Below are 27,148 nucleotides of genomic sequence, written 5' to 3'. Positions count from 1 at the left end.
GAGTAACTTTCCTCCTGATATGCTAAGAGCCACTGTTGAGAATACAGTAATGCAATTTAATTTGCTTCCAGAAAATGGTGAATGCCACATTGAACAAGCCTTGTAACACGTTTCAGAAATGATTAAACCCATTTTACACCAATGTCTTCATGTCCTATTTTGCTTAACAATATTGCATACAGCACCATTTCTCCCCTGGTGTTGAGTTTTTTTTTTTTTTTTTTTTTTTTTGTGGAAAAGAAATTCTCATGAGCTTCTTTAAACTATTACCAAGTTTGATGACATTTGGTCTAGTTTCCTTTTACAATCATTTCAAAGTGGAAATTTTATTATAACCACTTTGTAATTTAAAATATATATTTTTATAACCTGACTATAACCATAGTTAAATATCAGTACAATGCAATGGCAGCTCATCATTTTAAAATCCAGAACTGCTACAAAATATATATCATCAGTATAAAATATGCATTTTCAAAAATAAATACATAAATAAATAAAATAAAGTTGTTAACTTGTTTTAAGCAAAAATTCTTATATTTGATGCAAAATGCTCATGTTTCTGCATCAATATTGTTCATTAGCTAACATTTGTTCTGTATTCAATTTAGCTACATCAAAATAAAATTATGCTTAAGCAAATGTATTGACAAGACTATTTTGCAGGCATTTATAAACACTGGTGGATAGATTTACAAAATTACTCCAAAATATGTATTATTTCCTCACATTCTGAAATTTATTTATATTTTTTTTTATTTGAATAAGTGATTGATAGTAGGAAAAAAATAATAGCTGATATAACCATGCCAAAAGCATTTTCCTTCATGCAAATATTTGAAAATAAGAGAAATAAGTAATGCAAATGGAATAGAGATAGCAAGAAATAAAAAAGAGAGGAAGGATGTCTGTGGTTAAGAATGGGCTGTTAGCTTCATCAGTTGCTAATGTGAAGAGTAATTGCTACAGATGACTTTTTACTAGGAAATTAAGTAAAAGAAAAGGTTACATCAGATAAAATATACAACACAGGTTTGATGGACAATTTAACAATAGCAAAACAACATAATTTTAGATTGGTAAATACTTTAAGATTTATTTTAAGTGCACTAAATGTTTGTTGTTAATATTGCATTCTACTTTCTTCTGTATTTGTCATGATGCATATGACTTGCAATATTTTCGTTTAACTAACCACATGATTGTTCTGTTGTGAATTTGTAATCCTTTAAATCTGTGTTGCCCTCAAGTTCTTTTGTGTAGGCAAAGAGTCTCTGGTCATAGTTGTCATTTGTGTTTGTGATTGCAATGTTCTATTGTAAAAATAACTTTCTTCTGTATACTCATCCTACTCATAAAATTCATTCATTCTATGATTTTAGAATCATTCTGTATAGAAACGTAATTAACCATAACTATCTTTAATCTTAATTATTAATCTAAGAAATATTTTGGAACATAAAATGAAATCATACCATTCATTTTTTGCAGCATGTCTAGAAAATTTTTATTCATAAAAAAAAAAAAAAAGGCCTGCTTAGTGACCTCTAGAATATTACATTGTAACTAAAGTAGTATATCTAAATTTGTGCGCATTTCTGCTATGTTTTAGCAAGACTGATAAAAGCCAAATGAGAACACTGAATTAAATTTTGTATGCATAAAATTTAAATCATATAACATCTCTCCTATCCTGTGATACATATGAAAAAATTTAAACATATTTAATGCTGACATATGTTCAGTTTTAATACTTTAAAACTATTACGTAAAAAAAATTGGTTTACTTTATATATAATTCATTTTGTGTATGATTATTCTCTCAATTATTAGTACCGTGAGATAAATAAAAAGTAATTTAGGTGTAAAAAAAAAAAAACTGCACTGAAGGAAAAATCACAAAAAATTAAAATTTAATAAATTATCCAAGTTTTATGTATGTTTTATTTATTTTAGATTGTGTCATACAGACATTTAAACAAACAGTCAATTAATTCTATTGCTATATATTGGTAATTTTAATTGTTCAAGCTATGAAATTTGTTGGATTAAAAGTGCTGCAACTTCTAGGTTTCACTTATTTATATTTAAAATTTTATTATATTGTAAATTGTAAATTTAATACTAACACATTTGTAATACATATTACTATTATGGTTATAGAAAAAAGATACAGGCTTTAAAATGACTATGGGAAATTAATATTTTTACATGTTCTTTGGTATTTTGTATTTATTTAATTGAGTATTTGTCAAATATTTTCTATATTATTAACACTTGCATTTATTCTTTAGATAAGCATTTTCAAACCATAAATATTTTGATAATGTCATATTATTGGACTAATCTGGTTTCATCATATTCTAAATAGCTTAGAATTAAAAATGTGTACCATAAACTCAATTTTTTGAAATATTCGATTATTTCTGAATTTAATGCAAATTGTTAGTTAGTACAGAATTGTAGAATCATTTAGAAATATTTTACTTTCACTATTCTATTTAGGTCTTTATTTAGTTATTCATTCACTCTCCGGCTAGAGTCATTAGATCACTATGAAAGGAAAGCATATTTCACTTTTGAGAATAGTGAAAAACTATAAAATTGCTTCAAGCAGAATTTAAACACAGTATAATGCATTTCTTTATCTGTACTTACTAGATTCCAAGATGCTGTTGTGAATTTCTTTACTCCATGAATTTCAGCTTGATCCTCATTTTCATTTAAAGTAGTTATCTTAATAGAGTTCAACGATCCATTCTTTTCCTTCATTAATACATTCGCATTTTCTACGTCTCTGTTCATATCATTACTTTTTAATATACTTGTAGGTTCCTTAATGTGGTTGCCATTAATTTCGTTAGTTCTATTTTCAGGAGAAATATCAAGTAAATCGTTCTTGTGTGCATATGTATTTATATTTGTAAAACTAGGACTAGGACTGTTACATTCTAATAATGAGCAACTATGATATGATTCATCATCCGAGTTTATAGACTTGGCTTTTTCTGTTGATATTGAAGTTACATTAAGTAGTTCTTCAGTTCTTTGTGAAGCATCAAGTGTATCTATCATTGGATGATCTTCTAAAATGTTGATATCAATTGATGTTGAAGAAAGTGAAGATACACTTTCTCTTGTTTCGGAGTCATTTTCAGTATTTGTACAAATCTGTGAAGAGTCTGTTGTCCATTCTTCCATGGGACTATTTTTTTCCTCTTTATTATTCACACACTGACTTGAATATGCTATATAATTTGAAAAGTACAGGCATATTAAAATTACATCAGAAGGTAGCAAACATACATAATAATAGTGTTTAAAGCAAATTAAATCATAAAACTTTTCTTTATGCATATAAATAATCTGCTTTTAGATATGTAGTTTTAAGATTTAGACTGTGGATGCACACTCTTAATATTTGAGTTAATAAATTTTGGAGAACTTAATATTCTTTACATATAAACATATGTGTTTGATTGTTAAAGATAAAAACGCCCATCAAGTTTCATACAACTAAATATTGATTTATAAATATCTAAAAGATTTCATGCAAAAGGAGAATTATATTAAAAGAAATTCTTCTTATAAAAAAATAAATCTGACTGGGAAAAAGAAGCATAAAACAATAATGCCTTATGTCAGTTTATGTTATGTAAAGCTTAAATAAATAGAAAAAATTCTGCTTTATGACAGTATACAGCAAAAATTAATAAAATACACATTATGCCAGCATAAAACTAAAGTTTATAAGGTATAATAAATAAAATTACAAGTTATTTTCTTAAAAAATTATTGAAATTTCATCAAATAATATATTATTTAATATAAGAACTCAACTTTTTTTAAAACGATCATTATGCAACTGTTCTTTGAAAACAAAATTTATATCTTTATAAAGCTGCAAATATGTGACAACAAGCTGACTACTTACTTTAAACTAAATGATGAATATTATTAGGAGGCATTTGTGAATATTACAACTGTAATTGAGTTTAAGTTTCTGAGTTAAGTTTTTATAATATATTCTTATTTTTGGGACGTCAGTAAAAAGTTTCAGATTGGTAAAATGTAATGAAAATTCACTTGTTTCGACTATCAGGGTGATAAATTTTTTTCTTTAAATATAATTTTGGCTGTTAGCAATTTTTCATTTAAGCTTATTGTAAAACCAGTTTATAAATCTGTTATATATGTTTCATTTCACATTATGTGAACTGATATGAACATTATGTAAAGTAATTTTCTCTGTTGATATGTTCTTCTCTTCAGAATGTTTGTTTTTTTAAACTGTTTCTTGTAATAAATATCTGTGTGATTTGATCATACCGATGTTTTCAACAAGATTACATGTGTATATAAAATAATAGAATAATTTTAATAGTTTATTAAGCAATTATCTACCCCTGTGAACTAAATTTTTAATTCATTATTCTGTATATTTGTATTTCAACTATTTTTATTTCATTGAGATAAGTAAAGTACACAGTTTGCTACATATAAATAGCAAATTTTTTATTTAAAATTTTGAAGAAAAGAAAGAATTATTTCGTAGTTTATAAATATTTTCAGTGCTTTTATAGATGAAGTGTCTAATTGGTGTTATCGACTGTCTAAGAGAAGATTGCAGCATTAATTTTATCAAAAAATTGGGACAGGAAGCATATTAACCTTTTTTTAGTTTCAATGGAATAACGCTAGAAGAAAACTATCACAACTTAAAGTAATTTTTAAGTGAAATCAAAATCCAATTAAATTTAAAGCAATGGGGCAAAAAAAAAAAAAAAAAAAAAAAAAAAAACCAACACCTAAAAAATGATTGTACGGATCCAGTAATACACATTCTAAATAGATTTGAGAAATTACTGAACCAGATTGATGTAATTTCTGGCTTACTCATTGCAGATTTAAAACAAAAAGATATTTTTTGTGATTTCTGATAGTGTTCTTGTTGGAGGGCAAAAAAGTTGTTCTGTAGATAAAATTCTATTCCATTTTTCTAAAAACTGTGTCTTTATATTACTTGAAATTGAGTAAAGATTGTATTGATTCAATATTATATCATCTCAAGATTTGGTGAAAGTAATTTCATATTTAGAAAGACTGGAAGAGAATGGTTGGGAGTGTGGCTTAAACACATATTTTAATGTGAAAATCATTATTAATTTATGACAAGATGTTTCATTTATTTTAAATAAATGCAGAACTTTATAGATAAGGAGAAAATTTCTTTATAATGTATATAATCATGGTTTTCATATAAGAATATATTTAGAATATAAAAACACTTTTTGATGATCTTTCAATTTTCTTGTATATGAAATGTGGGAAATATAATATTTATCCAAAAATTCAACCTTCAATGGAAGAAACATTTACCTCCGTGAGTCTAAAAAAAACTTTTGGGGGTTTTGTTTGTTTTTCTCTCTTTGAGCAATGTAATTTAAAAATTCATGGAGAAGAATGATATTTGAATGTGATCATTATGCCAAAGTTTTAAATTTCAGTCAGATGTTCGATGAAATTAGTACACAGGGAAGTCTATCTACCCATTCATGTACATGAGAATAAGACAACTCAAATACCTAATCAGCTAGAAATATGAAATTAGGCATATAGTTTTATTACTGGAGTATAAATATATTTTGGAGAAAATTTGTGAACTAGTTGACTTTCTATAGGTCTATTCTATTTATGTATATGTGAATGTGCTAATGTAAAAACACTACGTTCTAAATAAATAGAATTTGATTTGTGTGTTTTTTGAAATTGTTACTTTTATCGAGTTTTCGAACCATTTGGTGAAAGAGAAGAGATCCAAAGTGCACGTTCAATTCTTTTTCATGTACCACGAAATTAAATATGACATTCGCTTTATTGTGATAGCATATGAGAAAGTGGAGAGAAGACACCCCCGCTGGTTTATAAAAAGCATTTTAATATACAATATAATTGATAAATATGCGACATTTTTTCCCGAAGATATACCATTTCTTCGAATCTGGTTCTTTAAACCAGAGTTTCTTAAATTATTTCCACTGTTGACATCGACTTTCTGCTGGAATGACATCAAAATTTCATTGAATTTGTATTTAATATAATAATAATTTTGGTCTCAATTTGTACATTCCCACATTTCAAAATTATATCTATGCCGAATTTGATAGTTCTCGATCTAATGACTTGTCCTAGACAGTGTCAAAATACACAAAATATCAGATACACATTCTCTTTTATTTTTAATAAACGGTGCAATAAAATAAATATCTGCTTCAAGTATGCACAGAATAATTAAATAAAGCAATAAGCATATGCCAGTGGCATATGCAATGGGTTATTTTTTATAACGATTAGGTAAATTTTAATGAAATATAGCTTTTTGAAATTTTATTTCTTTTTACTTGTGTTATCGAATTTGACAGAATCTGCCATCCGATCTGAGAAATAACTTACATTTTTTGCGATTATAACTTATAGAATCAGAGACTCTGTTGTAAGAAATTCATCTGGGTTTTATCAGCTTACTTTATTGCATTTCTTAGTTGTCTAAGTATGAAACTCAAACATATATACAAACGAATGTTTCCATTTTGATTATTTGTAACTTCGGCATCAATTTCGTTTATTAGAAAATTAATTCACCTCATAATAATGCTACTTAATCAGATTTCAGAAAATTAAGAAAATATTCTATAAATTAACTAATAACCAACTTACCAGATGACATTTTAGTGTTTCTTTCCATCATACGCACTTAGCGCACGGGTTTTTATCTAACACAGGAACTGCCTCCGAACTAGCAAAACCCTATCTATGAATGTGTGTGTCTCTTGACGCTGATATTTGTATTGGTTTAGTGACAAATCGACTTTCGAAGTGTGAAACAGGAAAGGAAACTGTAGCTATCTGCAGGTTTGCCACCGTCTAATCAGTCGAACCTCTTCAGGTTTTCGAAAGAGGAAATAGCATTTTCACCATCGTAGCAGAATGCTGCGTCACTGATATTTTAAATTATTCAAGAGAGATGATTACATATTGTGTCTAGTATAATTATATGATTTGTAACAAATTCGAAAGTAAGCATATTTTTATACTGTTTACTCTATAATGACTATTTTTATACATTATTAAAATGGTTAAACCTTCTGATTTGTTTCATTATTCTATTCCGTGTTAACCAGAACCAGTTTTATTAATAGTTGACCACTAGGAACGTCTCAATAATGAGTCTATTTTTCAGCAGATTAAATTGTCTATATATGTTGACACAGTTTGGAAAACACTTTTCTATATATATTTATTACGTTGTGCATATTCGCAATATTACTGTTATAAGTAGCTAATTTTAAAAGGAATTTTCAAAAGTTAAAATGATATAAGTATACATTTGATCAGTTCATGAAAGACTCAATTGTGTAACAGTATCAATTAAATACGATATCTCTGCTATCATCATATACTAATTCGCATATTCACTGAAACAAGAACGTGGGAAATGAATTTCTGATTATAAATATTAAATTGCAATGCTGAAACTTGAATTGCGGGTGTATTATTACGCATATTGATAATAACTAACTCGTATTTTAAATATCAATTAAATTCTCTACCAGAATTTTTTGCCGCTTTATTTCAAATGAAAATCCATAGAATATTTGAGATATTATTGTATTTCACGAAATTCTAGTATTGAATTTTAATATCAATGATAAGCTTAATTGGAGTTTCAGAATATAAACTTGCGATAAAGCGATGCACGCGCAAACCGTTTAATGAAAATTAATGTCAAAACTTTTTTGTACTATTGAAATCTAGTTTTATTATTTAAAAGGCAATAATTTTTATATCAAAATTATTTATATTTGACTCTGCTTATAAATATGCGAATAAGCGCGGACGAATTTTTCTTTGTTTAGGAAAAAAAATGTCAATTCAATGTTTTTTCTTCTTTGAATTGAAAAAAAAGTCATCGGAGCAATAGCAACAGCAACAGCTATGCTCTGTTCTTTAAATTGAATTTCAAATGACTGTAGATATTTATGATGTTTACTTGTTCTACTAGTGTTCTGACACAATAGAGGCTTCAGCCGCTGCTAGGCGAGTTTAGCTATTCACTTGACTGCTGTTTGAGCAAATGCCTGTGGAACCTTAATCGACAAGATTATTGGGCTAGAGGTGGATAGTAAAGACATCAAAGAGCTGGTGAAAGAACTTAGACAAAACTACCTAAGAGCTTATGGAGCTGCATTCTGTGTCACAGTAAAAAGCTGCGGATTAGATTTTGTAAGAAAGGAGGAGATAGCGGCCTTCAATTGAAATAAGAGAGATGCTGAAAGCATGGAAAATGATTGCATCTCGTGTTGAGAAGCATCGCCCTAATGAACAAGCTACAAATTCATTTAACGATAATGCTGTGTCTCATTTTCTCCAAATTTTGAAGCGTAGCTAACGACAAATGTATTTAGACAAGTTTCTTGTAAACAAATCATACGTTATAAATAAAATGAACATAACTAAAGTTATGTTAGTATTTTTTTCGGAGCAGAATGAATTTTTCTATTGTGCGTGGAATCCAACGGAAAAAATGCGTTTCTCTTAACGAGTGGTTCGCATTCGGGAACGAATTCTGCTCGGTGAGCGAAGTTCCACTGTATGTCAGTCTGAGAACGCGATACTGCAACAAGTTAGATGTAGGAAATTTAATCTGCTATATTTATATCAATACTGTCGATTTCTATCAAATTTTAGGACGAATTCCATTCTCGGGAAGTGCTTCTACCTGTATGTGTGTAAATGAATTGAATCTGAACTTGAAATTCTGAAAAACGAACTAGTTTGATATTTTTATTAGAATTATTTGTTTTTGATATTTAGTTTTATTACTAGAATTGCATACCTGAAGTAGATTTTGGATTATATTCTCCAATTGGTTGACCTTCTGTCTGTTCATTCACCTATATCTGAATGCGATGAAATGCCATGAGTTTTGCGATCTTGAGGATATTTGTTACTTCCATGTTGTTTACATATTTAACAACTTTGTAGATATTATTCCATCATTATACAGTAACTGAAAAGGAGGGAAATGTGTTTTTTTTCAGATGCAATGAAGTCCTTTTACTGCATGTTAATTTGCTGAAGTGGCCTTCCCAAAACCTTCTCGCATACTCTCAAATAAAAGCTTTATTGACCACCCACCCCCCGCATGAAATGATGGATCTTGAACGTGTCCGTGAACGCCCTGATTGCAAGGATTTTTATTTTCACCCATGAAAGTTGTGTGCTTCGATATTTGTGCATTAACTGTATGCTATTGGCGAACAATAATGACAAAAGACAAATTTTTGGCATGAATCTAGTTTTTTTACTGAAGCCAACATGCTATATTTTTCGATGACTCGCTCATGCTGGCATTAAAATAATCGAATATATTGTTATGGGCGCTGTATTTTCGACCGATTGAAACCAAAATTTGACAGATTTACAATTGTTGTCACAAGATTACATAGTAAATTTAAATTATTTAAGTAACTGCGTTTCTGAGCTATTGCGTTTACATTCACGAAAAAGGGTTAACTCCTTGGTGAATTTGACTACAAATTTCATATGGGTCTAAACTTGAGATATTAAATCTGGGTACCAAATTTCATCCATCTAGTTCTTTTCGTTTTGTAGTTATCTTGTTCACTTGTACTCAGATAGACTTCCTATGAATAAATTTTATTCAAAATTTGATAGAAATCTACAAATTTGGTTTAAAGTCTATAAACGGAATAACGTGGAGATTTGTCAAAATCTCGTCCAATTTTTTGTCGATTACAATACATTCTCTTTTTCAATTTCGTATACAAGTAAGTGAAAGAGGCTTAATTTTTAAAAATGTAACAATCTTTTGAATAAATACATGTACATAAAAGATTTTTTCCTGTGTTCAAATTAATATGAAATTCTGTGTAAAACGGAGGAAAGCTTAAATTGTTATATAAGAACTGGCGGCGCTTATTAGTGATTTTTGGTGTTATCTATAACTTGTAAGTACATTAGAGCGGCTTTTATTTGAAACGAATCGCCCTTGGTTCGGTAGGAGTATTGATTGTGTTTAATTTAAATGAATGTCGTGCGGATAACTTGATGTTCCTAATTCTCTTAACAATATATTCATTTAAGCGTCAAAACTTAAATGTAAAATTTTGTCAGACATTGAAATTGTGTTATTTTAATAGCTTAACACTTGTTCTGTTTGCCGAGCACATAAACCTTCCTAATTTAGTAGAGTCCCAGGGCACCATATTGCCATCAGAAACTAACATGTTTGGGTAATATGTTTCAAAGTGCATGTTGTCTTGAATTAATGTAATATCTCTTTCTGTATGTGAATTTCGCAGATATTTAGCAAAATCTTTCTTCTTTAGCTTTCAACAATGGAAGAAAATCACACAATTAAATATTAGATGAAACATGGCAAATAATGAAGTCTAATTAAAAAAATGAAGCAATTTTGTTTAAATGGGTACCATAAAAAAGACAATTTTTTAAATTCTAAATCATGTAAAAATTACTTGTGTGCGATAATATTTTCGGGATTCATCGCGAGGGAACGCCAATATTTCTAATTTTTAATTCATTCTAATTTTAATCTAAACTATTTCTAATTTTTTATTTAATGACTTTGGAAAAGCATTACATAATACCCCGCTTAAAATAATATTTGCACTCTCAATGTTGTGTTTATGGACACATTAAACGACATTAGTATTGCTGTTTGCTTGCACATAAAATGATTTCATGAAAAATATTTGTGTTATAAAATGCCATGGTGGAATTTCGGCTTGCTATTTAATCATCTGAGAACTAATCCTCAACTTGTCAACTGCAGTAATGATTTTATCATATGGAAAAACGCGGAAGTCTCGGGATCATAAGATCTGTTAAAGATAAATATTAGACCTTGAAAAAATGTATATCAAACGTTAAAAATTTCTGAACATGTTGGGTGGAGTATGTAAAATTGCTTAGATAAATATTTAAATTCTGAAAATACGCATTTTCGAAGAGAAAAAGTACAGTGGTTTGATTGGACCTGACGAGACCAAAATAAAAGTTTAATTTTTTTTTTAAATAGATGATGAAATTATTATTTTTTTAAGCTAAAAATGATTTTAAACTTCTATTTTTTTATATTTAAAGGTTTAATAAATATTATTAAATTTATAAATTAGCAATAAGCAATTTTAATTCAGCCATAACGGAATCAAAATAAGATTTTATTCCAAAAAAAAAATCCCACAGTAAGAGAAAACGATAATTTTTATGATAAAATTGACAGTAAGGATTTATTTTCCATATTTAATAATTTAATAAATAAAATAACTTAAGGCTTATTTATAAATTATATATTAATAAATAAAGCGGTGATAATTTTAAGAGATTTAATTTTTTTTAACAATAAGTTCAATAAATTTGTAATTTTAATAAAGAGTTTGCAACATTTTGCAGTCATATATAATGATTCATTCATTTAACTCATTCAATATAACTTCAAAATAAACAGTGCAATTCTCAACTATTGTGTTTAAAGTCGGACATTTTTATTACTTTTTCGATTGAATATATTGTGTACTGTAAAGCCTTCGAGTGCATTAAAAATATTAAAAAATTATTCATTAATGATTTTACAATGTTCAAATATAAATTCAAATGAACGTGGATATTTTGCATTATGTTCATAGGAAAACTCAAAAGACCTCAACGAAATCAAATAAAAAACTTTCCAATCATCCAAGTTGCGCTATAATCCATCATTCATTAAAAAGGGTGTCAACCAAATTGCCAGTGCGAAAGTTTATGTAAACAAATGAATCATTAATAAGTGTTGCTAATAGTTCAAACTAATGGAAGCAGTTGTGTGACTTTGGTATGACTTTCTCTCAAATATTTATACTGTATTTTTGGATACCATCCAAATTCCATTCACCTGAAATCGTGAGTAACGAATCATTGAAGTGGATTTTGTTTTATCGTTCAATAAAAGCTGATAAACAAAGCTTTAAGTCTCAGAGCAGATATCTTTCATGCAATGAAAATATTTTGTTTCAAATGGATAGAAACTAATGAGTCTGAAAAGAAATTGATTCCATGAGATTTCGTTTTACCCCCTCTCTTGAAGGGAAATACATTTCCTGGATTAAATGAAGGGGTTGCAAACTATTAGAAAGACTAGAAAGAATGTCGAAGAGTGAGGTCACTTCCCATTGCAAGCAGTTTGATTTTTTTTTCTTCTCGCGATTTTATGGTATAAAATCTACCTTCATCGGCTAATTGGCTCGCCCATTTAATTAGTTATAAAATTTAAAAGTTGTTTCCAGTTGTCTTTATACTAATAATTTGGAATGAAAGGTATCAGACAAATGGAATTTTATTTGAAATTTTTGAACTTAATAACTGTTATTTTTGAGCCAGGCGATGGATAAAATTAAAGATTCAGACTAGTGGCCACGATAAATCAAGTAAAATGTATATACTAAGGGGGGAAAAAAATGAACTTTTAAATGATTTTTTTTAGGTTAATTCCAAAATCGAAAATGCATTCAATTATTTTCATACATTAAGAATCAAAAATTGATCTTCTTCTGAGGTACATCGATTCTTACTTCAACATTCGACCTTAGGTGAATTAAATCTGTTGTTAACAAACTGTAAATGAATGCAGTAATCCACTCTCACTTCGCAAATATTGGTTTAAATTTCTAGTTACATTATTGAAACAATTTGAAATATAATTTGATTTCAAGTGAAAAGGCATGCAAATAGAAAAAATGTATTATTTAAAATTTAAAAAAAAATGTAAGTATTCTTATAATTTAATACAATATTAGAGAGTATTTAAAAAAATAGTAATGTAAATCAGAGAATGTTTTAATGTATATACATTTATAAAACGTCTTTGTGAACAAAAAAAAATGATTTGAATACTATTTTAATTTAATGTTTCATTATTTGTTCTACTCTATTTGTAGTTTCCTAAAGTTTTTTTTTTTTGGTCGCTTCAAATTAGAAAAATATTAGAGATTTGATGTAAAATCCCGCACGTTATTAAGTTTAATATCAATAGACAGTTTCTTAGAATATTCAAATTTCGCATAAAAAAAGTCTTTTTTCTCGCAGCGAGTGAACTACGAAATACCCCTTTTACGCCCTTTTTCGTCTCCATTATACTTGTTTATTTTTCTCTCTTTCGTCTCGTGTGGTGAGTGCGTAAAACTTTCACCTTGGACGACCTTGGCCGCAGATCACGATAGTTAAAAAAATCATAAAAATTAGTTTAAACATCGTATGATGTATCATTGGAAAAATAAATGCTTATACTTTAAAATGGTGTAAAAATAATTTTTGTGCGATAGTTTTTTCGGAAATTATTACTCAGAAACACCGATATTAGACTTTATTATTTAAATAATTAAAATTTGAATCAAATTTAAAAATAAAGAGAAATGGGGCTCCGAGATGAATGTTTCCATCCTCCAAAATATATCTGTGTAGCTCCAGACCCAACGGTCTGCTCTGTAGATCACCAATTGACATACCTTCATCTTTATTAGTATTAGAGATTAGGGATGTACACGCATGGCACACTTTGTGTTGAGCTTCGTAGCATAGTAAAGAGAATCAAATATGCATTTGTACCTCTTTCTTTATGCTAGTCAGACCAAAATTCGATCATTTTTATACCTTTTTTTCACCCTTGGATTTTTTAGTTCATATCATATTTCTAGTGTAACGTAAAATAAAATAGAGATGTGATAAATTTTTTCTTGGAATAAGAATTCATTCAAAATATTAATAGACTGTGTTGAACCCTTTTGCTTACCCATTTTTTTTTCCAGTAGTATTCCATATTAAAATTACTTTCATACTGCATTTTCATAAAATTGATATTCAATTGATATTGATATTGTTTGAAGTATTTATCCTCTTACCGGAATTATTTGAAGCATAGCAAGGGTTGTACAAGGTTATAGTATTGCTCTGGACATTAGTCTTCAAATATGTCACTAAGACATAGTACTAATGAATTAATTATATATTCTTAAAGCCAAATATAATCAAGAGGGGAAAAATTCTATGAAAAGACAGCCATTTATTCCTGCTACGTCCCTGAGCTTTATACTTTTATTTTGTTCTATTAAGAATAGTGAAGGTGGTTAATCCTGCAAAAGCTATTCAATAAATTTTTTAACTCGTTTTTCATAAGGAAAAGGATTTTTTTTTTTCATAAAAAATACAAAGGAACTTGGTTAATTCGAATTTTTCTGTGGTCTCTTGAATTTCCTATTAAATAATATTAAAATATCTGCAATGTAAATTTATTTGGTTAACTCTTAAGTTAAATCTAAAATAGTGCGAAAATTTTTCTTATGAATTTCATTCATATTGTTCTCTTATATCTATGTTTCTTAGTATTTAATTGTTTTTGTAACTTAAATAAGATCTGTATATGGTGTTCATCGTCTGCTATTTTACATGGTAATGTATTTAAAAAATAAAACCACAAGAAATTCTAATTTCCTAAAAATTTTTTAGTTGGTTTAATGTGAACTGTATTGATTATTTTGGAGCTTTACTTTACAAATTTTCTAATACGTTATATACTGTATACTAACATGTTATATATTATTTATTAAAACTATTTCTGTATGAAATTAAGAATCTTAAAATCATATGAAATTTTTATTATAATAATTATCTTATTTCTTAAATTTACCTGTTTATTTACTATTACTTAAAACTATCAGATGTGAAAAAATAAATGTTTATTGCCATTGTTAGATGAAATACCTTTTTTCCCCCTAGTTGTACTCAATACCCATATGTTTTTAATTCGAATTTTTTAGTAAATAGAATTTTTCGTATGGTCTCGTCAGCTTCAAATTTTCCTTGTATGACTTTGAAATTTACTGATTTAGGATTTTTGATTTACTGATTTTACTGATTTACTGATTTAGGATTAGGAAATTTACTGAAATTTATGAAATTAGGAAATATATTAAGGAAATTTCTTTATTTCCAATCTGTTTTTATACTCAGATTTTTTTTTTCTTAATTCTTATTTGTAAATTCTTATTCCTCTTGTAAAATATGGTTACTATATTGCTGCCTAGAACTAAGATTTATCCAAATCCAATAATATTAATTTATGACAGTCATTAATCACTATCTGTTATTCAGTAACAAACTCAAAGTAGTACTTATAAATATGTTACAATGACTATTTTACTTACTTCCATAAAAAATTTCTCCCACATATTCAAAAATATCTAACATCTCTGCAAAGGCCGCCAAAGTATTGATGCCCTCGCTAATATTCATAGCGTACATAATCCACTTAATTCAGTGCCACAACCAAACACGTTCTTTTCTACAACTACACCGCACTGTCCGATGTTGAATGCAAACGAAACAGCATATAACTTCTACATTTGACGGAGAATGTCGCGATATAGACAACAATTTATAGATGACGTAGGGAAAACCTTTACTCGAATGGTTTTATCACACATCTGTTCAGCACTTTTACGATGCTGTCTCAACTGAACGTTTTTTACGAACTTTGACCGAAAATGAAGTGTAAATCTTTCACGGGAGCAATTCATTCTACGATCTTTCTGTAAGGGTTAATGATTAGAATTCTTGAGATTATGCGAAATCGGATCTTAAAAGAGTTTTTTTTTTTTTTCCCCTGTTAATGCGATAAGTAATCACTGGATGTGTGAAGATGCTTCTTGCTAAGCGGATAATAAGATGGTTTCTCAAGTTCGCTGTTAGATAATTTTTATCTATTTGATTTATTTCATTTACCTGCCTATTCATTTGATAATATAATTTTACTCCCTCGTTTACAAAAATATAGCGTTAAAAAAAATTGACCTCGAAATTTTGATAATGTTTTCGTCCTTGAGTCCGAAGAAACCAATTCCGGAATTATGTCAGTCTGAACGTGTTAAATCAAAAATGCAGTAAGCTAGACTTGTGAAATTTGATATGTGGTCTTTCCACCAATATTATTGATTTCTAATAATTTTGGATAAAATCCGTCGATGGAGAGTGTCTACCTCTCCGTATACATCGGAACATAACAACTAAAAAAAAAAAGGAATGAAAAAGATGAGATCGCATGAATTTGCCCCCAAATATGTAGATTTTTATCAAATTTTCGACCAAATCCGGCAAAGGGTTGCCTGTCTATCAGTCTGAGTATTCTTGCATATGTGAATACGGTAACTCAGAAACTTAATAAGCTACCTAAATGAAATATGATTGTTTGGAAATTTGACGCCAGAAATGAGTATTTGTAGAATATTTTGGACACAGTCGGTCTAAGAGATAAAGGTACAAAGTGCATATTAAATATTTTTCAATATGGAACGATAAAACAAAACGCGCCTTATTATGCAAGTATATGAGAGAGTCGAAGGGACAATGCTTCTCTGGTTGTCTATTACCCATAACTGTTTGCTCGATTTCTTGCATTTACCTGCTTACTCGTTTGAAAATATCTTTTCATCTGTATTCAAGTTTATATTTTGCAATTTCTGTGAACATTTCTCTTCCGCACTCCTTTTCTTATCTATTGTTTCTTATTCATTTAAACTATGTAAGTAATTTGTGAACTGAAAGCAATTCTCTTTAATTTTTTTATTAATAATCTGTTTTTTTGAAGCTGCAGATTGAAGGAAAGAATGGTGAGAAAGTTTTCGAATATTAAATTCCTGTTTGATTGAATTATTTGCTATTTAAACCAATTTACTAAAAAATAATTTTGCTGATGACGTTTAGGGTGCTGAATCGTTTTCGCTCGTTCAGTTGTGCTTACACGCCTTGTCAGTTTGACTTCTCTCTGTAGCTTCAAAGCGAAATAATCTAACATGTAAAATCAATTCTCATTAACATCAGTTGTCAGTCAGATTAACGCACCCATCGCCGGTGATGAGTCGTACTTCTAACTATTGAATGTTTGGGCGTTGCATGTGCCGTTCGTTATGATGGCTATCATGCGTTGGCCATTGAGTCCGAGTTTATTCTTCGCGGCTACTAGGTCATTCAGGTACCAAGATGTTGAAGACAGATGTATACCCTTTGTGGTTGTAAACCAGTTGTTACCATATCGATTAGTCAAATTCGACATCTTTTTCTCTAATTTAGGTAGCCACGACTTTGTGGTATCTTGGCATTGGGGACCGGGGCTTCCAGGTTTGAAACTCGATTCCAATAAAGAACCCTCCTTATATAGAGGCTTGTTGCATCTTAAATCCTCTGACGGTCAAACGTTCATTCGCTGGTGTATCGTGGAAGTTTGGAAAAGGGATGCCGGCTCAAGTGTAGACCTCAATATGTAGCCATGATTAAAAATTATGCGATTCTTTTCAAAATAGTTCTTTTGCTTCCAACTCTGAGATTAAAGAGATTAAAACTAAACTTTTTATGTTTGACCTACTATTAGTAACTCTTAATCCACAGATTTGGCCCAAAATGTGATACAGAGCTAGAAATTAATAATTAAACCAGATGCCAAATTTATCCACCTAGTTTGTTATGTTTGAGTTATAGTATTCAAATTCATATAAAGGGCAGACTGACAGACATCCTTCCCATTGACGGATTTCTTCGGCAAAGGAATAGTAAAAGTACTTACAAGAAAGAAAAATTTACTAGCAAAAATTTCATTTTTTGAAATTAAATTCGCATGACAGTTTTATGCCGTTTTAATATATATCGCAATGAAAGTAAAAGGGAAACAATGATTGAATAAGTTAAAAATGCAGAAAAAAAAAGAAAAAAACCTTGTTTGTTCCTTGAAAGAACTAATTTAAAATAAAACCTATAATGGTTTGTCTTGACGTGTTTAAAATCCATGTTTCTCACGATATAAAAATGTCAATGAAGTAGAAAGTTGAAAGCTTTTGTAAGCGAAAAGGATTAATTATATTTCATTTCCTTTGGAGCAGAGAAAGAGAAAAAGAATAAAATAAAATAAAAATAATTATGTCAGGAACAGTGAAAAATTCCTCCTGAAATTGTCACGTCATGAAATAGCGTTTCGCTTTATCAAAATCATGCACGTGCATCGTAATAAATTCAGAGTCGGTCGTAAATTTCGTTGTGTTTAAATAATCTCGGTTATTGGTTTTAATAAGATTAATTTCTATATTAAATTAGAAACATTTATTATTAAGCAACAAAGTTACGTAAAAATTAATGTTTACGGTTTCGAAGTAGTATAACTTTTCATCCTTCCATACTGCATTTCGATCCTATTTTTATCCCTAACCTCCCCAAAGCTGTCAAAATGAACGAACTCTTTCAGATGAACAATCTGAGTGCTTTTTTCTGCATTGGAACTTGGCTAATTTGAAGCTGACAAGACCGCATTAAAAGTTTGATATATCCAAACATTTGAAAGAAAAAAAAACTATTCTATTAATTAATACATTAAGAGAAGATGGCTATTTTTAAATTTAAAATGGCAATAAAGATATGCTTTCAATATTAAGCATTTTTAATAAATAAGCATTAAGTAATTTTAACGAAGTATTAAACATTGTAGTTGATTTTGTGAACATTTTGAATTTACGAATTTCAATAAAGAAGCTGTATATAGCATTTGAATGCGATAATTGTACAATACAAATTTAAAACTTGCAATTATCATTTAATTTGCTGAAAAAGTTTTTTAAAAATAGAAATGAATTTATTGATTTTTTTTATTAAATATGTTACAAGGCAGTAAGGTCTTCGAGTGAATTAAAAGACATTAGAAATTTTTCATTTACGATCATTAAAGACTCGTCATTGTACAGGCGTATTTAAATAATTAATGCTAATAAAAAACTAAAAAAAAAAAAAATTACTCAAATGATCAGTGGGGGAAAAAATCGAATTAGCCGAGATGCTTTGTCTGTTGTGATAGCTTTGCTGGCAAATTTTATTATATTAAAACTATTGTGAGACTTTATTTTTGAGATTTCTGTGAATCTTTTTCTTTCAAACTTTACTGAACACTATTTTAACTATAGTTTATAATCATTCTCTTTCTTCTCAAAATAGATTTGAAAATAAACTAAAAATCAAACATACACCATGGCATAAAAAATTTAATTAAAAAAAATGTGTAAAGAGGGAATAAGAAATAAAATAGATAAAAAATATTTTATTATTTTTATATTTTTCTTTGCCTTTTAGTACTATTGTATTATGCAAACGACTTTCCGTATTAAAACCGATTATTTTTATCGTTTCGCTCTTGCTGCTTTGAAGATAAAGCTCTTTTTATACAGAATGATGACAAAGTTTTGTATTTTTTTATAAATTATTTAAATAACTAACACTTAGTTATATCCTATATCGTTAGAAAACCATCAAATATGAAACATCTCGAAATAAGACGGGAAAATGTTTATAAATTCCGATACTGATTTGTAATGTTTGCTGCTTTAATATATTCGTACGTTGTTTGGCCATTTAAATATTTTCCTTTTAGTTAAATAGCTCGAAACAAATGCCCCAAACTTTCTGATTATTACGCTTGTACTAAAAAAAAAAATTAAAATCGTTAAAATATGTCATTTTTCTAATAATATTTAATTAAAATCCTAAAATCTATTACTCTATATTATTCTTGAAAAATATTATTTAAGTGAATTCAATATATGATGCCATATGGAATCATAAACCCGAAAAGACTTATAAAACTTTAAGAAGGGAAGTGTGGAGAAAAATTGCAGTGCAGAAAAAAATCAATGAAAATTGAACTTTGTAATAAATATTATACAGAAGAATGATCGAAATAATTTGTCTTCCTCATGTGATTATCTTTCTCATTTTCATAAATCGAGAAAAATTGCTTAGTTTCTTGAAAGATCTGCTAAGTATTTTTTTTGTTATATTTTTTATTAGCCCTTTCCTCTTTAAATTGAGAAATAAATTACCTAGACTCTGACAAACCTAAAATTTCTTCTCCAGATTAGATAATTATTTTTAATTAGTTTTTTTAACCTTCTAATTGCCATTCGATTTATTATATGTTCACTAATGACATGCTCAAAAACTGCAAAGAAATTTTTTGGGGATTTTGAATAACGATTTTAGGATTCTAATTAAATATTATTAGAAAAATGACATATTTTAACGATTTTAATTTTTTTTATGCGTGTCTCTTTTTTTAATCCAAAATTCAAATAACAATTTTGGTATAATAAATAAATTATTTTGCTGTAATAAAAATTTAAAATGCTCCAAGTAACACAACAAAACTAAAACAACAACAAAAATATTAAAAACAGTGTACCTTAACTTCAAATTAATTCTAACATAAGATGGCATTTCATTTAGTAACAAATATTTTTATGTATGAAAAATTTACTGTTGTAAATTAAATTCTGTTAATAAGGTTATTTTCTACATTTATTAAAAATAATATTTTAAATAGAAAAATTAAAATGTCTTACCCAGATGGTTTTCAAATGTATGAATAGTTTGTTCAAAGTCGTTTTGCAAGGAAGCACAGGGGCTGCCTTCTGCTGACATGTAGTAGGAACTGCATGTGTCAGTTGTAGATTCTGGTCGAAAATGCATAAATTGAAATGAAGGTATATCCAAAGCGTTTGTTTGAGTTTCAGTTTTGTCGTTAGAACCTTTGAATGCATTTGTCCACTCACGAATATGTAGAGTCTCATCTTGTGTAGAATTGAGTTTGTTATTTGAAGTGCCTTTATTTTGATCATTATCGTGCTTGCTTATTTCTTTTGCGATTTCTTTGGACTCCTCTTCTAAGTCACCCGAAGTGACTGAAGGCATGTCATTTATAGTTTTACCTTTCGGCCATTTGAATTCCTTTGTCACTTCACCACTGTAAAATACATCATCCTGTACAGAATCACTTCTGTTATTGAAAATATCACCATTTGCTCCATCATTATTTTTGCTTTTCTCATTTGCGATTTCTGGAGTTTTATCTTCAAAATTACTCGATGTAACCGATGACATATCAGTAAAATCGGAATTTTCTTCGTATTTCAAGTGACCTGTTTCATTGCTAACAGAAGTATTATAACCAGAATCTGTGGTTATCGATAGCAAGTTGGCTTCAGGAGCTTCTTCGGTAGAGGCTAACACATAGTCACTGGAATTGGAATTCTCATGTAGAGCATGCTCATTAATGTCCGGAGAATACTTTTCCAGTGTGTTTTGGGTACCATAGGTATGAATTGATGTAGAAGTTCCTTTCAGTCCTTGCTCTTCCTCATTAAGGTCTTTACTCTTTTGTTCTGTAAAATTTACGCTAGTGTTGTTGACATCAATTATATTTTCTTCACAAATTATTTTATGGCTGGGCCAAAATGATTGTGATTTATCACTTCTTTCTGGAAGAACTATTTCAGGACTCGATGTCATATCGTTACCATTTATCTTGCTGTCAACTAAAATGGGCAGACCACCATTGTTACTTTGGAATATGTTTGGATCTTTAGTCATAATAGTTTCAGATTGAAGAGAATGTTGTATCAAATCTGTTTCTGAATTCGACATATTTAAAGACCATGAAGATCCTCTTTGTTCTTGGCTTTTCTGGATAGCTCGAAGAACTCGCACACTTTCGAGAAAAGTATCTACTGTTGGAATCGATATTTTGTTGTTATTTAAAGATTTAGAAGTCTCGTCAAAACACCGGTCTTTTTTGGTTAAGGTCATTTGCTTTTCAACTTGGTGGTCATCACTTGTGAAGTCGATGACATCATTGTTTGTTACACGAGAAGTTGACAAAGATGGAAATGATTTGTTGTTCAAGATTAGTTGATCCTGAAAGAAGCGCAAACTTTGACGAAAGCTAATGCTATTTAGCTCTGGCTCTTCGTTAGAAGTGGACAAGTAAGTTGAATTAGCCTCAGATAATTCCGTCATTGTGTCCTGCGTAGCTGTCTTGTAAATCGCTTAACTTTTCACATAGTTTTCTGTGGAAGAAAGAAAATAAACAGATTAAAAGATGCATACATTTGCTATATCGTTGCAACAATTTTGAAAACATTTCCCTCAGTAAATCATATTTCATATTTGCAGTATTGCTTTTTGTGAACTGGATTCAATCGTGTGTATACATTTACTTGCACAAAGAAATAATAATAAAAATAATATATATATATATATATATAAAATAAAACGCAGTGAACACCAATGGCAAAGCTAGCTGAAATTTCTTTTTCTATGATTAAATTTTTGAGGCGTTAAACAATATTTTATTGAAATCGCTTCTCTGATATTTCATTTCATGTCGATAACCTCTGACCGCTGGAATTAAGTTCTGTTTTGTCTCAAAAAGATCCTGTCATTAAATGTACAAATCTGAGTATTAGCTGTGTTTATCGCGAATGATTTCAAATAAATTGCATCTCGACATTCAATTCGTCTTATCCAATTTGAGAACCATTCATGTTTTTTATAAATCTTTTATGACATTTTTAATTTAATCGATAACTTACCTGTTTAATTTATACGTTCGAATACTTCTCTTTCCCGTCTGCTATTGGAATAGCAATGAATTTCCATAACGTCGTATGTGGGTGTAGAATTCTTAACTCGTTGTGAACGTTTGACTTATTTATATACCTTCATCTCGACATTGCTTATAAAATAATCTCAAAAACCGGAATACTACTTTAAAATATGCTAAAATATTGCCAACTTTTCCAACGGTTTTTTTTAAGATTTTTTTTTTTTTTTTTAACTAAGAATTGTAGAAAGTGACATTACAAATAAATCTTCGATGCGTCTGTTCATAAAATAGAGGGAGGGTTGCCGAAAATTGACGTGCCAAAGCTGTACTGTTCTCGAGAGTGTTTCCGTTCGAAGTCATTTCAAGGCCATCCTTTGGCCACTATTTCGTGTTGTATACGCGTGCCTCAAACGCGGCGACCGGAACGTTTCATTTAATTGTTTGAGGGATCTCTTTTCGTAAGTCGGATTCCGTTAGGTGACTGGCTATTCTCAAAAGCAATCGACGGAAACGGTTGCGTAACCGAGTTCTTCAGAGGTTACAAGGATAGTTATTAAAGTAAAGTAATCAAGCTTTCAAGATTGTTGTCTGCGTTACATTGTTTGGAGAAAGTTGCGACACCCTGCCAGTGCATATCACTTACGAGATTGTGAGGGAAGTTTGAAATTCATTCAGATGTTGGGAAATTTATAAAATTTTAATGGGTCGTTAAAAAAATTAAATCGCGCGATTCAAGGTAATTTTTCTCTCCAAATTCAGTTATAAATAAATACTTTTCAAATTTATTTACGTAAAGGAAAATCTTGTGATGGGAATACAATTCAGATAGACACGGGAATAAAATACCAAAGGAAAAATTGTATGATTTTAAAATTGTTTTTAACATTTCAGTAATGGTATTTCAACGCCATCAGAGGGAATGAAGATAGCCTTTTTCTTGCATATAAATTTTGCTTGCAAAGTTCCTTAAATATGTTGACTACGCTCCTTAAATATATTGACTGTTAAAATTAGTTAGGCCTTAAAAATAATTTCCTAATCGCTCGATCTCCATCTTCATTATAACTTTAACTTGCGAGTTGTGCGCTCTTTTAATTTTTCAACATAATCAAAACGCTGAAGTTTGTTTATTCCTTCTAAAACTACATAGATCGAAGTTTTTTCTTACGTTCTCTCTTTTTCATCTTTTCTGCTCAACTACTTGGTTTGCCTGTCTTTTTTCTACAATGGCCTGGACAAAGAAATCTCGGTGAAAGCTAAAAATTGGACTATATTTACTAAATTCTGAAGAATAAAAAGCATTAAAAAAACTCAACGACTGTTTCTTCAAGTTTTCATATAAAATGTGCGTTTTATGTCATATTGCTTCGACTATCTTTGGAGCATTTGAAAAGGTTTCTAGTAATTCGGAAAATTACTGTTGAAATTACCTTTTTCATTTAGGTTTAATTACTTAGATTTTTTTTTTTTTTTTTTTTGTCGGAGAATTTAAAGATCGTTAGAATCATTGAGAAAACCACAAATTAAATTTCCTATTTATTAAAATAGAATTCAATCAGCATAAGCATATACAAAAAACGAATAAATGTTATATAACTAAAAATTGCTGTTGAAAACATGGTTAATTAGAAGTTTCATTTAATGAGAATATCAAAATATTATGAGAAGAACGTTTCTCAACAGTATTAATATATATATATATTTAATAAATGCTTATTTTGAGCAAAAAATAAGGATTTTAAAACAAATAATTCCCTTTCAAGAGGATTGTCAGAATCCGTGATTAATTAAAATTCAGAATTGTGTTCATTTCCTCAAAATTTCAGAATCCAATGTATCCTTAAAATTTCCCTCTAGTATTTGGGTTTTCTTGAAAAGAGGAAAAAGATACAAACGAATTGATTTGGGGAAAAAAGCTGGTTAAAAATATTTACTTTGTTTTACGAAAAAATGCTTTTTTTTTTAAAAGCAAGAAATCGATTTTAAAATAATTCCTTTTCAAAACAATTATAAATACTCTATTTGTTGATAATGAAAAATGGAAATTCTCCATCATTTTGGTTGATTCTTTAACAATTTCAATATCCATTGTATTCTTCAACTTTTCCATTGTGTCTTCTAGAATAGAAGAAAAAAGAATAAATGAATTTATTTGGGAGGAAAAAAACTGACCAGAAATTACTAAATTGAGCTAGATAATTCATAAGAGAGAAATCACCAGTTTAATTCATGAATAAAGTTTCTAGCGTGTCATATCGAACTTTCCCCTAGGGTAGTTGACCTTTGGGATAAAACATAAAAGAAAAGGACATTATATGTTTTTTTTTTTTTTCCCAGCTCCGATCAAAATAGACCTACTCACACATTTTTTCTATTCTCAGAATTGAAACATTCTTTCTGCTCGGCTTACCTGTCACATCTACAATTCATTGTGAATGGTAAGTCGTCCGGAGACAGAAATATGACCTTGTTTTCACCGGAAATAGAATAAAGGCCAATGAAAGGAAAAATTCCAAAAGGAAACCTGGGTTTTTATTTGTTTGTATTCTTTCCCCCCCCCCCGAGTCTGTGACTAAATTTATTAAAACAATGTGCAGAAGTCATAATGCTGCTTCACGTTATAGATGAATTATTCATCTGCTCCTATTTTGTGCTGTGTGATACTGTAATGCCAAAGTAGAATTGGAAAAAGCTTTTAAAAACACACATTTATTAGTATACTGAGTAATAGAAATATTTTTTTATCAAAAATATAGAGGCATGAAAGCGCGAAACGCTGATATAAATCTAATTAAAGTTTTATTTTCCTTAAGAATATTTTTAATTGGGAAATAGTTTTACTTTTGGAATTTTCATTCTTAAAATATTCATTGTAGCATAGTTTTCTAATTATTTCTAATTAATTTTTCTTTTTCTTTTAATTTTTCTAATTGTTTCTAATTTCTTTTTTTCGTATTATTTTGAGTATCTCATGCTTTTTTGTTGTTGTTGTTTTGAAAAACAATTTAACTTTTCAGTACACTAATATTAACGTATTTTTTATAATTTTATTTTTTGAATTTTAGTATTTATTATTTTTTATAGTTCATTATTTAAATAATTATAGAATCCTGTAATTAGTTTTTTTAATCAGGTGATGCCTCTTTTTTTCAGTCAAGCCTAAATAAGAGTGAGCGATTACTTAACTTCTGATGACATTTTATTGCCATTGAAAATACGCAACTTTACAAAAATTTTAGAACTCTTTACAAACCTGAAACAAGTCAAGGTAAATAAAATATATAATAAAAAGAATGTAATCAATTAAGTCTATCAATGATTTATAAAAAGAATTAAGTTTATCGATGATTACAAAAAGAATGATCAAACTTATTTATATCATTCAAATTCTCACCGTTTTCAGAATTTTTTTACAGAGCAATTAAATTGCTAACTTTATTTTAACATGCGAAGCAAGATATCTGTTTTTTTAGATGACTTTCTGGCATTTAAATAATTTTACATTAAAATTAAAATAAAATTTTATTTTTGACAAAGAGTTCAAGCACCCTTGAATGATTGAGACAGTCTCGATTTTCAGCGTTTTCATTCTAGATTGAAAATATGTCACGAATTCGAATTAAATATGCCACATCGTCCTGTTTTTTACCTATAGCTAAATAGTTCATTTTGAAGGAAGGGGGGGGGGGAGTGAGCTAAATTTTATTTAAAAAAAATTAGTTTCTGACGATTTCTTTCCCCAATTTTTTATATAAGTATTGGGATTTTGCTCAGCATCTCTGTCCTCCATTTAGCGTTCTGTATTCTGTAAGTTTCGAAAATTTAGTCATTTTATTTTTAGGTACATCCATTGAATGATATGTATCAAAAATAGAGTATTTTAAGGATATTAAAGTAAGTTCGTAGAAGAAGTATTATCTGGATTTAAGTTACTTAATCTCATGGGTTGATATTATTATTGCTTTTTTTTTTCTTTTACAATTCGCCCAGAAAATTTTATTTCTTGCAAATGTACGTCAGATGTATTTTTAAAAAACGTTGCATCTGAATTTAATTGAAAAAAATTCTAGTTAAAATCAGTCCATTATAAAATTCAGAAAAAAAAAATCATGAAGATATCTAAAATTAACAGTCGGGTATTTTTAAGGTTTGAAAGATCCATACTTTTGCTGCCTGTAAATTCGTAACAAATCTCTACTTTAAAAGTTGAATATTGAAATGCAACGATTTCTGTATTTCATTTTAAAGTTTATAAATAAAACTCGTTTTATTTGTTTGCTATTGAAATTTCATACTGATCCTTTGAACATATAAATTTAATCGTAAATCATTTTTATTTTCACGGTTGAATATTTTGCGACATTGAAAACATTTTCTTCGCTATCGGGATCAAAAATTCAATACATCATTTATTAATTTTAGATAAAGAGTTATAGTCTACAAATAGGGGAGAAAAAAATTAAGTTTAGTAGTCGAAAATTATGAATTAAAAGTGCTTCTTTTAATATAAGGAATGAATAATTAGCAGGTTGATAAATTGAATTCAGATTCATTTTTATTCTCACGTTTTAATATTTTCGTATATCGAAAACATTTTCTTCGTTC

The 27,148-nt window shown here is 28.8% G+C and overlaps 2 protein-coding genes across 3 annotated transcripts in view; one reads left to right on the top strand and one right to left on the bottom strand.

Moving 5' to 3' along the window:
• LOC129960299 (POTE ankyrin domain family member J-like) overlaps positions 1-27,148 on the bottom strand; it is a 103,079-nt gene that overhangs the window by 8,809 nt on the left and 67,122 nt on the right. Inside the window, exons 2-3 of the mRNA XM_056073623.1 lie at positions 20,502-22,004; positions 2,659-3,248 (exon numbers count right to left, since the gene is read on the bottom strand). Of these exons, the coding sequence (XP_055929598.1) occupies positions 2,659-3,248; positions 20,502-21,954 (2,043 nt within the window). The 5' untranslated portion in view covers positions 21,955-22,004. The remainder of the gene's footprint in view (positions 1-2,658; positions 3,249-20,501; positions 22,005-27,148) is intronic.
• Positions 1-27,148, top strand: part of LOC129960300 (PIH1 domain-containing protein 1-like) — an 81,697-nt gene that overhangs the window by 14,428 nt on the left and 40,121 nt on the right. Inside the window, exon 1 of one of the 2 annotated variants that reach the window (XM_056073626.1) lies at positions 6,737-7,076. The exons of the other annotated variant lie outside the window; for it this stretch is intronic. The gene's annotated coding sequence lies outside the window, so the exon portion shown is untranslated. Of the gene's footprint in view, positions 1-6,736; positions 7,077-27,148 lie in introns of those variants that run through there. 2 annotated transcript variants of the gene reach the window in all.

This window comes from Argiope bruennichi, chromosome X2 (genome assembly GCF_947563725.1).
Source record: "Argiope bruennichi chromosome X2, qqArgBrue1.1, whole genome shotgun sequence".
In the NCBI taxonomy this organism is placed as follows: Eukaryota; Metazoa; Arthropoda; class Arachnida; order Araneae; family Araneidae; genus Argiope; species Argiope bruennichi.
This window is presented reverse-complemented; position numbering and strand designations above follow the sequence as displayed.